Source organism: Canis lupus, chromosome 32 (genome assembly GCF_048164855.1).
Source record: "Canis lupus baileyi chromosome 32, mCanLup2.hap1, whole genome shotgun sequence".
Taxonomy (NCBI): Eukaryota; Metazoa; Chordata; class Mammalia; order Carnivora; family Canidae; genus Canis; species Canis lupus.
In genome coordinates, this window is record NC_132869.1 from 19,047,043 (window position 1) to 19,062,988 (window position 15,946).

Here is a 15,946-nt window from a genome sequence, read left to right on the forward strand (position 1 = left end):
GGATGGAGCTAGGAAGTATAATGCTAAGTGAGATAAGTAAGTCAGAGAAAGACAAATACCATATGGTTTCATTCATATGTACGATTTAAGAAACAAAACAAATGAACAAGGGGGAAAAAAAGAGAGAGAAATCAAGAAACAGTCTTTTAATTATAGAGCACTGATGGTTACCAGGGTGGAGGGAGCTGGAGGGTTGGGTTAGATAGGTGATGGAGATTAAGGAATGCAGTTATTATAATGAGCATCTGGTGATGTATGGAAGTGTTGAATCAGTAAACTGTATACCTGAAACTAATATAACACTGTATGTTAGCCAACCAGAATAAAAACTTTAATAAACTAAAGTACAAGCATCCTGACTTCTTGCTCTATTAAGCAATGCAAAGATGAATTAGAGTTCATATACATGAATTAAGCAATAAAGATAATTCAAAGAGTCCAAATTTATTTATGATGTCAATTATAGATAAACAAACTGGCATTAATCAATATGGCAATAAACACCAAAAACTATCAAATTTAGCGGTAGTTTTCAATGAAATTAGCAAGCAAAATGAACTAGGATTTATAAATGTGTAGGATCTTAGACCTAAAATGGAAGTTAGATATCACCTTAGCTTAAATCCCTCTACTTTAGTGATTACACTAATGTTCAGAAAGATTAAAAGGCTTAAGATTATACAGTTAAGTAATTGAGAACCAGACTAGAATCTAGATCTCCCAAAACCCAATAGCGCTCCCATATTTGTGTAATAAGTTTATGGAAGGACAAAATAGCAAAAATAATAATATCAATAGCATTTTTTAATAGTGGTTCTAAGATAGAGAGTTGTATGAGAATTAAATGAGATTCTACATATATGTAATTTACAAAGTTAGCATGCTTCAACTATACAATCTATACTTAATGTGTATGAAGAATAGAAATGATCTTAAACAGAAAGATCCAGAATATGTATTTGATTAATATGAGTTAATCTAGTGTCTATACCATAAATAACCTCCAAAGGAGACTAAATAGCAAAGTGGTATGGTCATTTTTAATAAATATTTTGGTATGGGGGCACCTGGGTGGCTCACTCAGTTGTGTCTGCCTTCGCCAGATCATGACCTCAGGGTCCTGGGATCAAGCCCCACATTGGGCTTTCTGCTCTGTAGGGAGCCTGCTTCTCCCTCTCCCTCTGAAGATCCCCCCCCCCACCTTGTGCTCATTGTTTTTCTGTCTCTGTCTCACAAAAATAAATAAAATCTAAAAAAATCATATATATATATCACATATATTATATATACGGTATTTATATATTATACCAAAATAATATAATTATTTTTGGTATGCTTGAAAAGAAAATTTGTCCTGTAGCTCTTGGGTATTCAGGTTACTAGCATTAGATCAAACTATTTAACATATACTAAATCATACTTGCATTCTGGGACTAAATCCCATTGGTCAGAGTGTATAATCCTTTAATGTGCTGCTGAATTGAGTTTGCTAGTATTTTGTTGAGGATTTTTGCATTAATATTCATCAAAGAGGATACTAGTATGTAATTTTTAAAAACGATTTATTTATTTATTTATTTATTTATTTATTTATTTATTTATTTATTTATTTATGATAGACATAGAGAGAAAGAGGCAGAGACACAGGCAGAGGGAGAAGCAGGCTCCATGCTGGGAGCCCAACGCGGGACTCGATCCTGAGATTCCAGGATCGCGCCCTGGGTCAAAGGCAGGCACCAAACTGCTGAGCCACCCAGGGATCCCCTAGTATGTAATTTTTAAAAAGATTTTCTTTATTTACGTGATACAGAGAGAAAGAGCACATGCACATAAATAAGAGGAACAGCAGAGGGAGAAAGAGAAGCAGACTCTCTGCTGAGATTGCCCAAAGCGGGGTGCAATCCTAGGACCCCTGGGATCACAACCCAAGCCAAAGGCAGACACTTAACTGACTGAGCCACCCAGGTGCCCCAAGGTTTGTTTCTTATAATATCTTTGACTTTGGTATCAGGGAAATGCTGGCTTCATAGAATATATTAGGAAATGTATCCTTGTCTTTGATTTCTTGGGAGAATTTGAAAAGGATTGGTGTTAATTCTCTAATGTTGCTAGAATTTATCAGTGAAGCCATTTGGTAGAGGGCTTTCCTTTGTTGGGAGGTTTCTGATAACTTATTCAATCTCCTTACTAGTTAGTTATATGTCTACTTATATTGTCTATTTTTCGGTAATTCGGTTTGGGAAGATGGCATGTTTCTAGGAATTTGTCCATTTCCATATAGGTTATCCAATTTGTTATACACTGTTCATAGTACTCTTATAATCCTTTTTATTTCTTTGGTGACAGTAATGTTCCCACTTTAATTTTCTGATTTTAATAATCTGAGTCCTTTCTGTTTTGTTCTTGGTCAATCTAACTGAAATTTTGTCAATTTTGTTGATCTTCTCAAAGAACTAACTTTTCATTTTCTATTCTCTATTTTATTTGTCTCCATTCCAATCTATATTATTTCATTCTTTCTGCTGGCTTAGGGTTTATTGTTCTTCTTTTTCTAGTTCCTTAATGTAAAGTTAGGTTGTTAATTTGAGATACTGTTTTTAAATGTATTCACAGCTATAAATTTTTCTCTTGGCTTTTGCTACATCTCATAAGTTTTGTTAGGTTGTGTTTTGTTTTCATTTATCTCATGGTATTTTGTAATTTCTCTTGTGGTTTCTTCTTTGACCTATTGGTTGTTTAGGAACTCTATTAATGATGGGAGAATTAATTTGTACATCCAGTTTGGAAACAATTTGGCATTATCTTGTTAAGCTGAACATTTTCATATTTAAAAACTCAGTAATTCCATTCCCTCTTCATGTATTTTGTAATTTCTGTTTGAAACCTGGACATCTTCATAGGACAATAAAAACTGAGGTGTTTATGCTTGGAAATAGGTGTGGTTCTTCTTTCTTCTTTTGTCAGCCTTTATGGTTTGAGTCAATTAAGTCAAGTATTGAGCTGTATTTGTGAAATACCGGCTTCCAATTCCTCTTGAATTACCTTGTTTTTAAGATTCCTAAAGGACCAGCTTTTGGCTTTTTGATTTTCTTGAATTCCTCCTTTCTTTTCCAGTTTTTCCTTTTATTGGTTGCCTCTCTGATCTTTATGAGTCCCCTTCTTCTGTTTATTTTGGGTTTCCTTTATTCCTCTTTTTCTAGTTTCTTATAGTAAAAGCTGAGGTCATATTTTTTTGAGAGCTTCACTTATTTCTAGCATAGGCATTTTAATCCTCTAAATTTCTAAATACTGCTTGAGTTACATTCTACAGATTTCATTTTATTGTTTTCAAAGATTTTATTATTTTGAGAGAGAGTGCAGGTGTGAGCACACGCACACACAGTCAGTGGGGGAGGTGGAGAAGAAGAAGCAGACTCCCTGTTGAGTGGGGAGCCCATTGCAGGCTTGATCCCAGGACCCTGAGATCATAACCTGAGCCAAAGGCTGACGCTTAACCAGTTGAGGCATCCAGGCACCTCACGTCCCACACATTTTAATGTGTATTTTTATTAAATTCAAAATATTTCCAGTTTCTGATTTCTGGTTTGACCCAGAGTTACTGAGAAGTGTGTTATTTAGTTTCCAAATATTTGAGGATTTTCTGGATAGCTTTCTGTTATTCATTTATAATATAATTCCATTTTGGTCCAAAAACATACTGCGTTTGACCTGAATTGTTTTAAATTTATTAGGATGTTTTCCTAGCTCAGAAAGTAGTTGGTAAATGTTTAATGTGTACTTGAGAAAAATGTGTATTCTGTTGTTGTTGGGAGGAATATTTAACAAATGTCAATTAGATCAATCAAGCTGGTTGACAGTGTTGCTCAAGTCTTCTGTATCATTACTGATTTTCTGTATAGTCTACCAATTACTGAGAATGAGGTATTGAAACATCCAAGTACACTTACAAATTTTCCGATTTCTCCTTAAAGTTTTAAATTTTTTATTAAATAAATATTTTTATTATTTTTTTATTTAAATTATGCTTTATGTTTTAAAGCATTTTTAGTAGGTGCATATATATTTAGGATTATTATGTTATACTGGTGAATCAACCATTTTATCATTATACAATTATTCTCTTTTTTCCTGGTAACATTCTTTGCTTTGAAATCTACTCTACATGATGAATTCAAAAAAGTTGTAATCTTATAGGTTATATGACTTTTCTTTGTTGTTATGTGTGTGAGAATGATGTGCTTTCCAGCTTTTTGAATCTTTTCAGGAGCACAGGGGCAATTTTTAGAAAACACTAAGTATATTGCAATATCATTACTAAAGTTCTTCTAATCAAACATCATCAGGGAAACTTTTGTCATTAGCCTATACATTGGCCAGCAATCTTTAGAACATAGTGTTCTCTCCATTAATATGATAACAGTAATAATAATGATAATGATGGTCACGATAGATGTACCCATTGAACACTTACTATATACATAGCTTCATATAAACAATTTTACATGCACTTTCTCATTTAACCCAACAAACATATAAAGTAGGTGATTTTTTTATTTTATCAAAGATTTAGAGAGGTAAATAATTATGCTAGGTCACATCATTCACTAAGTGGGTAAAACTTGTTTTTGAAAGCCAGATCTCTTAACTCTATTATATTGAATCCTATGTTACATTTATATAGTATTTCATAGTTTACTAGGTGTTTTCTTATTTGTGTAATTTTTAATAAAACAACCCTAGGGAAAAAAGCAGGGTATATGTTATTTTCTACCTGTTTTTTCTTTTAGAGATGAGATAAATGAAGCTCAGAGAGATTTTTTGACTAGCTCAAAGTCTTAAAATAACAGGAAAACTAGATTTAAAATTCTAGCTTTCTGGATCCAAGTTCAGTAAATTGTCTACTAGATGAAATTAGCACTAAATAAAGAAGATTTTGCTTTATATTAATCATACAACATTTACTGAAATAAGTTTTAAAGCCACATTGAAGCATGTTATATTCTAGAGTATGATTATATATTTTTTCATATTATACTCTTGGTAATTAGATTGAACAGGTGGTTCATGGCTTTACTATATATACTCTAGGTATAAAATCAGTACTATTTATTCTTCCAAAACAGATAGAATTTATGTATTTTGCATCCATTTTAACATACATACTTATATATATCACATATATTTTTTTAATGGTAAATCCTCTTAGATATAAAATCGTAGATAAAATGCAATGAACAAAACAGATGAAAGAGGAACTGTTCTAGTTAAATCATGGAAAGTTTGCTTCAATTTAAGTTGCTCCTTCAGTTCGCTAGCACATTAGCAGAACACTGATCCAGCTGAATATATTGCTTTTTACAACATGTCAAGTTATAATGTTTAAAATTATTATTATACTATTACATTTTAATTTCAGAAAGCTGGTTTCTAGAGAATAGTTTGATTAAAGATTAAAAATTCTAGGAGCACCTAGGTGGCTCAGTTAGTTAAGCGTCCAACTCTTAAATCTCAGCTCAGGTCTTGATCTCAAGGTTGTGAGTTCAAGCCCCATGTTGAGCTCTCTGTTGGGCGTGGAGCCTACTTAAAAAAAAAAAAAAAGATAAAACAACTCTAATTCCTTGTTATTCCAAAATAATCCTGTAAATGTAGTGAGTCATTAATATTTTTGTGTTAAATCTGTTTGTTATTGCCTGAAAAAACAATTATTAGGAACATTGCTAGATTATATTTCCTTTTTATATATAGTCTCAACAGATTTAAGTGGGAATGTAATGTTTCTCTGTTTTCATGGAAAAATATAAATTTAGGGTCTAGATCTAGATCAAGAAATTTCAGGTAATGAAACTCTCCTGATTTCACAATTTTCCCTAGATCATTATCTTTGTATTACTGATATAGCATTTCCTATGCTTCATCCAGAGCTCCTAACAATATAAGAAATATGGACAGATACTCTTTATCTAGAGTTATTGTAATCTATAGTTTATTCTAACATAAAGCCCTAACTGAATGGTTTGCATATAAAACTAGTTAACATCCAGTTTCTTCATGGTGTAAAACTGCTGTGACAATCCATATGCAGATTTGTGTGAGAAATTTGAGCTGGGGCAAGGTGGAGAGTGGAGTCTATTTTCAGGCTTTCCTGATGGGGTGGTACAGCTTCTTAATGCTTAGATTGTGATCCCTGAGGTTGCTCTCATCTTCCACTCTCCCAGATCCAGAAGCCACACAACAGACATTGGTATTCATCACTTTTTCCGGGCTCACATATTCTCTAACATAAGACTCATGTGCTGCTTATTTCCATTCTCTTATTGTTTCCCAGATACCTTTCCCAAATATCCAGATGTCTTTCTCTTCTTAATCCTAATCAGAGCTTTTTACCTCTCTGAATCAAGTAAAGACACTTTCTCAATCTGCTCTACAGATTATTTTCCAAATGAAACTTCTTTCAATGTCATTGATTTGCAGTGGGTTTTCTGTTTAACTGTTTGTCAGCACATTATAGTACTAAGTTAAGCTACAACTTCAGTATTCATTACACTGCTTGATTTCACTGATATTTTTGTAATTAATGAAAACTCAGGGTCTTTGAAATCCATATTAAAGTTTTAACTTCTCTGAAAGAACTCTAGATTTTGAGCAGGATTCGTAACATGTATGGAATACTAAAAATCCAAATTCTGTGAAAGGATCTGGAAATATATTTTTTTGTACCAGTGCCACCTCTACTAAAAAATTAACTGTGCCACAAATCAACTTAAAAAAGAAGTTTGGGCAGCCCGGGTGGCTCAGCAGTTTAGCGCCGCCTTCAGCCCAGGGCATGATCCCGGAGAGCCCGGACGGAGTCCCACGTCGGGCTCCCTGCATGGAGCCTGCTTCTCCCTCTGCCTGTGTCTCTGCCTCTCTTTCTGTGTCTCTCATGAATAAATAAATAAAATCTTAAAAAAAAGAAGTTTAAAAAAATAACATTATACCTTAAATTTATGCAGAAACCACCACCAAAAGGAATCATGTAAAAGAGCAATAGAGGCTTCTGAGAGAAAATGGGTCTTCCAGATTTTGAAAACCTTTTCCTAAGGAACAAAAGATATAGAGGTCAAATTAAAATACATTATAAAACATATTAATGCAAATAGGCCTTATAAAGAGTATGTCTTCAGTGGTTATAGACTAGCACTGTTCAATGAAATTCTATTGTGCCATATATATATAATATTACATTTTCTGGTAGCTACTTTATAAAAGTAAAAAGTGAAATTATTTTTAATGAATATTTTATTAAACCAAATATATTTAAAATGTTATCATTTCAAAATATGGGCATTAAATTTTTAATGAAATATCTTACATTCTTTTGTGGGAGTAGGTCTTTCAAATATTGTATATTTTATACTTGCAGCACATCTCAACTTGAATAATAATTTTTGTCATAAATACTGGATCAGTGTTCAGACTTCATAAAATACATAGTTGTGATTTTGCTCCAACCATAATTGAAGGTTTTTAATAACTAAATCAAATATTAGTTTTAAAATTTATATATAAATTAAAAGAAATAAAATAAAAAACTCATCTCAGTTACATTAACCACATTTCATATACTCAGTAATTACATTTGCCTAATAGCTATTGAAATGATAGTATAGGCTAGACAAAGAACAGCAAGACTCCAAAAAACATGGTACAATTTCTTTTTATACTAAGGACAGATACCAACAATCTTGGAATTCTATATCAACAAGCCCCATCACAAGTCTAGACCCCATCCATACAGAATATACTCTGTAAGAAATTGATAAAAAATTGTCAGATAAGGTAAGATCCATTTTCCATGACTGTAAATCTTGGCTTAAATGGATATATTCAATAGAGCATTTTTATCTTATTTTATTTACCTAAAGTTTTTAAATGCCAGATTCAATAGAGTTCAAGACTTACTTTAAGGAAACCCATAACTAGGAATTCCTGTTCCTCAACACATGTCTACAAAAAGGACATCATGCAGACTTTTACACCAAAAAGATTACTTATTATGTATTCTGTGGGGGCACTTCTCTTCCATTGGCTACTAATTATAGTATGGAATTCATTGGTACCAGTTTAAATTTAGCACTTAACAGCTTAGATTTCATATTTTTTAATTACAAAAACATATGTGGAGTATATAAAGAAGAAAATTGAAATATAGGGAGGAAAACTGAATAATTTTGTCTAAATTATTTGCAAATTTCAAGCAAAGATGCAATTAGTGTACACTAAAAAGTATGGTTGCTTCTATTCCAAGTTTGGTCATGTTTCATGTCACTAACTTCCTTTTTCAGTAAAATTTCAAATTCTTTAAAAGTATATCAATATTTAGTCAAAACAACCAAAAAATGGAAATTAGCTAAAAAAGCTCAAACCCAGTTTAAGAAGTTGTATGGTTCTCTCCTCTGGCCTCCTCATTTTGTGATACTTTTTTGATTCTAGTAAATGTAAATATACCTTAAAACCTAGATTATCTAACTTGGTTCTAACATTGAGTTTAGGTTGGACAAAATTACTTCTTATTTTCTCTTGAATTTCTGTTCATGTATATCAGTATGCCTGTGGCTTAGCTTTCTTCTCTTATTCATAATACAGGTCATTTTTCATTAATTTTAATTCAATAAAATTTTACTGAGCATCACCTCTTCTGGGCGGTACAGAAGATAATGTGTACTTTTATCAAGGAATTTAATTAATGACTGTATGCACAGGAATGTGTTTAGATGGGTATAAGTGAATTCATTCAATTCCATGGATTCCCATACCTTCAATCATGTAACAATAAACCTATATAACCTTCTCTTTCCAAGTTTCAGATCCATAAATTCAGTCTCTTGATCTTACTATAAGCATTTCTATGAAATAATCTTCCCTAATATTTTTATTTTCCTACACTTATATTCTCTTTATCATCTACTTATTTTAATGCTATTGCATTGGACATACTATAATAAGCCGATTTAAATTCTTTTTTGAAATCAGGTGGGGGTACTAACAAATAAAACACTGGTATCTATGCCCAGATATACCCAGATGTTTGCCATACTCCACCCACTCCCAACCAGTATCTACTCCTACTCTTCACTTTATTTCTTTCAATAATGCCAGCATCCTCCAAATTAACCATATTAAAAATTCCTCATATTGTGCTTCTATGCCTTGTTTATGTGATTGCCCTATGATTTGTGTTAGATGTACATACAACCATATTTAAAATACAGTACCATCTTAGAACACAGAACACAGAATGTTATAAACAATATTATAGGTTTCCCAGAACATTTATAAACTTATTTTAACAATAATTTATCAATTTCTTTTTATAACAATAAAATCTTTTTTCCTGAGGAAATTGTGGAAAATATAATCAGAGAAACAAATAAATACGCTTCTGATCCAGGCATAACTACAATTAGCATCTATAGTTTTTCTCTACAAAAATGGGATCAGGTAATCATATAAAGGGGGCAGACTAAGCCTTTACTCTCACCAAAATCCCACAAAATATAAAAGAGAATTGAAAAACATTTGGATTAGCATGAAAAATAAGAGAGTGTCATTACTGAATCATTCTAGATATAGTTGTTAATTGAGGTGCTTAGTGGTTGCCTAACTGAAGGGTACACAGAGGATCCAAATCAGATCAATCACACTTCCTGGAACACTGCATCTTGAACAGAGTGACAAAAAGGGGTTTAATGATTGATTATGCTCCTTCTGATGGACCATAGTAGGAGAGAAAACAACAGGGATTTTATGTTGAGAAATGAAGAGGCACAGGAAGGCTGAAAGTGAGGGATGGGGAGGGATGAAGAAGTAAGAGATGTACTTGGTCCCTAGAAGGAGGGGTTTAGGTGAATTCCAAGGCCACGTTCATCCCAGAGAACTATCTAGAAGGAATCTGCCTGGAGTACAGGGAATATTGTTGAAGCCTGCAGGAAATAGAAACCTTGTTAGGTAACCACCTAATATGTAAGGGAGAAATCAGTATCAGGTACCATCCAACTCTCATCCTACCCTTGGCAAGCAGTGGGCAATGATCTAGTTACCTTCCTATGCTTGCAGTTTTTCAACTGGCTATCCTATTACTCAAAAATTCCCCCAGACACTTGGGGGTTCAAAAGGTGAGGTTATGGAGAAGGCTCTAATAAGTTGTTCTGGGGTCAACATAAGCAGACTAAAATCTCTTGAGCTAATAAAACAAGCAGAAGGAGGGGAAAACACTTGTTCCAGTCACATGCCAAAACAGTGCACAGTAGCAACTTCAGACTCCTGAGGCAGTAACACAGAATCTAATACATTCTTTTCTGGTGATCAAGGTATTAAATATCACTGGTCTCTTCCTGCCAGACTTAATGCCCTCAAAGTTCAATCATGCTTATCACCTAATTTGTTATAGCTTTAAATAAAAATCTGATTCATTAAATCATATTCTCAAAATGTAGCATACAATAAAAATAATGTTTACATACATCAAAGTTATGGGCTTTTAAAATAAAAAGATAAATTCGTTCAGCATCCAAATGTCTGGGTAGTTGAGTAAGCTCATTTGTTTTGAATCCCGAGAAGTTGCAATCCTAGAAAGAAGGAAATATCACAGAATAGTAATTACTTTACCCCTTTCAGTATAGCACTCTCACAGGACTACAGAAGACAAATATTTAACCATAACCCATTAATTATTTACTTTCATTTAATAAAATAACTATTTATCTTACTTTAAAAAAATCTTCCTATTTCCTGATTCTCTCAAATTAAGAGCCCTGGCATATTCATATGCCAAACCCAAACGCAAAACAAAATCATATTTCAGAACCAACTTTGACATAACTCAAATGACCAAGAATTTTAGCTAGATTACCCATAAAGAAATGGACTAGGTAGAAGGAGAAAGCTTCTATGCTATTCCTACTGCTCTCTCTCAGGGCCCCACCTGTATTTATAGCTACATCTATATTATTATAAACATTCTTTTATTTCTACATAATGCTTTTGATACATAATCTTATAGAACAGAAATTTTAAATACCTCTATAGTCTTCTTTGTCTCCATTTCATCTGAAAGCTGGAAAACATTTAAAATAAAATATTTAACATTCTAAATTTTTATATTTTGTAAATTTGTTGTTTGTGCATGCACATGTGTGTATGTGCATGTACATGTGTGCATGTGTGTGTATCTCCTACTAAAGCCTAGAATGTTGTTGCTATGCTAGATGCTAGAAATACAATTCTCAAGCTAGTCATAGTTCAAGAGGGTAATCAGATACATATACAAGCAAACCACAAAGAGATAAGGGCTATAATAGAAATAAACCAGTTATTTCACTTTGGGTTCAATAGGAAATAGACTCTGAGGTAGAGTTTTGTATTCAGAATGTCTATTGGGAGTGCCTTTGGAATCAGTATCTATGGAAGTCAAGGGGAGAGGTGTAATTGGGAAGTTGGAGAAATCAGGTATGATACAAGTCTAATAGCTTCAATGGACTCTAAAAGGGGCTCTAGAGCTGAAAGGGCCCATCATAGTTGTCCTGTATTGGGTTGAAAGAGCCAGGCCTTTCTGCCCCCAACTTGATCAGTCACTGGATGTAGGTGGTTCCTGGAAGCGTATGTCTTTGGAAGAGGAAGTTCTCTGCAGATGTAGTAACCCCAAAGGGGCTGACAGCTGAGGGGTGCCTCCTAACAGCATTCTTAGCAGCTAGGACAACAGATTCTTCCTTCATGGGGAATCTGAGTGGTGCATCTCTATGTCCACCACACTACTTTACACAGAGAATAAGTAGCCTTCTGTGTACATTAGTTTCTGACCATCTAGACATGTTGATAAGTTATTAATTTTCACATCCTCACTTCTTTCAGAACAACTAAGCTCACAGGCAAAACATACACACATATACACACACATTATACAATACACATAGAGAGAATGACATAGGAAACAAATGTTAAAGAATGGTAACAGATTGTTAACAGAAAGAGAATGACATTGTCATTTTAAAAAGTATGCAAAGGAATAAAAAAGATTTAGAGATAATGAAATCAATTATGATAAGAAAGAAGGCTTTGTGTTTGAGATTATATGGATATAATAAGTCAATGAGGATGGGGGTCAATTTAGAAAGTTGTTAATGTTAATCTCAAAATCCTGGCTTTATTCTGCAGGAAGCAAGGAAACCCTGGAAGTTTTCAAGGAGCATAATAATAACACAAAACTAGTTCTTGATCATACAACCTGGAAAAGATACCACAAAAATATAAATAATATGTGTTAAAATCCAAATAAAAAATCAATGAAACACATTTAGCAATAAAAATAATTATAACTTTGGTCAGTATAATTAATATACAGGTCATTGCAATAGATCCTTGGAAGTTATCTGATAAAAATTTGAAAGTCAGAAATTTTGAAATTCTTTTGAAAATTAAAAAAAAATTACCAGTGTTTTCATGTTCCCACAACCTAGAATGGATTACTGTTGACATTTGTTTTTGACTATGTTTTAAATAAAATGTGAAATTATATAATAAAGTTCAGATTCTCTTTTTACCATGGCCTTTTTTCCCCAAGATTTTATTTATTTATTCATAAGAGAGAGAGAGAGAGAGAGGCAGAGACATAGGCAGCAGGAGAAGCAGGCTCCCTCAGGAGATCCTGATGCAGGACTTGATCCCAGGACCCCAGGATTATGACCTGAACCAAAGGCAGATACTCAAGCACTAAGCCACCTATGTGCCCCTACCATGATCTTTATAGTTCTATTCATGTGTTCCCTTTCCTTGAAATAGTCACTATTATTTGTTTGGTTTGCATCCCTTCCATTCCATTAACATACTTTTACATATATGTGTACATATATTTAAAGAATATAAACACTTCTTGTGTGGTTTTATAATTTTAAAAAATGATATCAATGGTATATATTATTTGGTAATTTGCTTTTTTTCCACTCAAAATTATGTTTTGACAATCTATCCAAGTTGATATTTATAAAATCTGTTACCTTCCACACAGCTTTTCTACCAACCTGTCTACTCTTCTCTGGAAAATATAAATAATAATTAAAAGCAACAGAAGTTCATAGTCAACGTTTGCCAAACATTCACAGAACAAATGATATCCCATATAACTACTATGCTCTATAGTCAATAGACTGGAAAGAGAAATAAAGATAAATAACTCAAAACCAAAAGAAAATCATATCTTATCAAACATGGATGCAAACATCTACACAAAACAACAGTAAATCAAATCCAGTAATGCAATAAAAAAATATACTCTAAGAATATAGGAATGTCTCAACTTCTGAAAAGCTATTAATGTAATCTGCCACATAGATTAAAGGTTAAAAGTAGCTTCTGCTATCATCACAGTGGATTATTTTCCTCTCCATTTCAAAGCATGGAGATTTTTTTTTTCAAATGTTTGAGCACAGCGATACCTGTATCTAGATCTCTAACTGATCTACCTCTAATCCACATCATATCTACATACCTTTAATAAACTACAAATAGAAATAAATTTCATTAATCTAAAAAAGATAGCTATCTAAACATTTAAAATGATGCTTAATAGCAAATTATTAGCATTCTTTCCAAATCAAAGATGAGAAACCACTAACATTATTGAATAATACGCATAGACCAAAAATAATTTCCTATATGCCAACAATAACCCATTTAATAACATAATGAAAAAGTAATTTCACGGACATTAGTAATAAAAATTTAAGATACCTAAGGATAAATTTAACAGAGAATAGAACTTATATGAAGGGATGCCTGGGTGGCTTACAGGTTAAGTGTCTGCCTTCAGCCCAGGGGGTGATCCTGGAGAACCTGAATCGAGTCCCGCATCGGGCTCCCCGAATGGAGCCTGCGCCTCTGCCTGTGTCTCTGCCTCTCTCTGTGTGTCTCTCATGAATAAACAAATAAAATCTTTAAAAGAAAAACCTTATATGAATAAAATCACACAAATTACTGACCACCTAAAATAAAATCCTTATATTTTACTCTCTTATCCAAAAATAAAGGCTAGATAAAGAATTAAATACACACACACAGATATCTTGCAATAATAACAGAGCAGAAGACAAGTGAATATATCTATAATCTTGTGACAAAGTCTTCTTAAATATTATAGCACTAATGGCAGAAATTTTCAATAGAAAATTATAGATCCATAAAAATGCAAAATTCTATATAACAAAAAACCCTCTTAAAAGGCAACAAAGACCCAGCAGTCTTTTCCATTGCTTCCAGAAGATCTGGCTCTGTTAGGTATATGGAAAGATGCCACATGGGTCTCCAGCTGGAAAAAAATATCCAAAATAAAAGGCAACAAAGTATATAAATATGTATAATACATATTACTGAAAGTGTTAATATTTTTAAAGTATAAACAGCTCTTAGAAATAAAAGAGCAGCCAAAAAAAAAAAAAAAAAAAAAAGCCAAAACTCGTAAATAGGCAATTCACATTAACAGAAATGCAAAGACTAAGGAAAACCTAAAGTATCAACTTCATTAGTAAAACATATGCAGTTGATAACATTTATGCCTATCAACTGTGCAAACATTAAAAAATACAGTATTAAATGGACAAGGAAATGAGTAAGAGATCAATCACAAACCCTATTGTTACAAATATAAATTGGTACTGCCTTTTTAGAGAACAATTTGGCAATACATATCAAAACACTTAGATTTTCACATTTCTTTTCCTATGTAGTTCCACTTCTAGAAATTTATCTTAAGAAAATAAGCATGGATACCCACAATCTTTAGTTTCAAATATGTTCAGAGCAGCTTTGTAAGTAATAGCAATGAAAACTACCTAAATGTCTAACCAAAGGGTTATTACATTAGTTAACTTTTAAGATAGTGGAGAATATTTATTAATGAAAATTTCATAATACTTGTAATGAATTAGAAATATATTACTTAATCTGAATTTTTAAAATTATTTTTTAAAATAAAAGAAAAATGAGGGCGCCTGGGTGGCTCAATGGCTGAGCATCTGCCTTTGGCTCAGCTTGTGGTCCTGGGGTCCTGGGATTGAATTCCTGCTTCTCCCTCTGCCTATGTCTCTGCCTTCCTCTGTGTGTCTCTCATGAATAAATAAATAAAACCTTAAAAAAAAAGAAAAGAAAAATGAAAGCAACAACTAGTGAGATACATGCGATTTATCTATAAATGATAGAATTAGGGTGTTTATCCTTTCTACTGATTATCTATTGCTTCTAATTTTCTAAAACAACTACTTCAGTCAGAATCAGGAAAAAACAAAGAAATTTTGAAATTTGAAAAATAACATTAACTGGGGTGGATAGACTAATGGTGGCACTTAAAGTCTTTATAGCTTTAACATTATATAATTTTAGAATGTATTTTTTATAAGGACTAAGTTTCTAAAAGTAATTCAAAGTCTATTATAATTCTAATCAAACTCTCAAAGAGATTTTTTTGAAAAAAATTGACAAAGCAATTTTAAAGGTAATTAAAAAGAATTTAAAGAAATAAAAAAAAGAATTGATAACTTTTTCTAAAGGAAGAGGATTGATATGGAACCTGCACTACCAAGTATAAGTTACTATAAATTATTAACCAGAGGTTGGAATATATGCATCAAATTAAATCTTCAAGTAACTTATAGTAATGTGAAAATGCCAACACTCTAATATCAAGTATTGAAGAATAGGAGTCTACCTATTTTAAAAACACGTAGATAGATAGATAGATCTATTTTATTATATAATAATAAAAGACTAACAGAAAAACTTTAAAAATGCTATCAGTGCTTATCTGTGAAATTTCCTCTTCAAGGAATATGAAAACAAATACCATACCATTATCTTCTTTCTCCTATGGTAGTTCCTTAGAAATGCCTTGTATCTTTCCAATTTTCCTTTAGAACCTTTA

The 15,946-nt window shown here is 32.5% G+C and overlaps 1 protein-coding gene across 4 annotated transcripts in view; it reads right to left on the reverse strand.

Moving 5' to 3' along the window:
- FAM227B (family with sequence similarity 227 member B) overlaps positions 1-15,946 on the reverse strand; it is a 189,094-nt gene that overhangs the window by 154,106 nt on the left and 19,042 nt on the right. For all 4 annotated transcript variants that reach the window (XM_072808452.1, XM_072808449.1, XM_072808450.1 and 1 more), the window contains 4 exons: positions 15,874-15,941; positions 11,060-11,095; positions 10,503-10,607; positions 6,978-7,076 (listed from right to left, as the gene is read on the reverse strand). In XM_072808452.1, the coding sequence (XP_072664553.1) occupies positions 6,978-7,076; positions 10,503-10,607; positions 11,060-11,095; positions 15,874-15,941 (308 nt within the window). The remainder of the gene's footprint in view (positions 1-6,977; positions 7,077-10,502; positions 10,608-11,059; positions 11,096-15,873; positions 15,942-15,946) is intronic.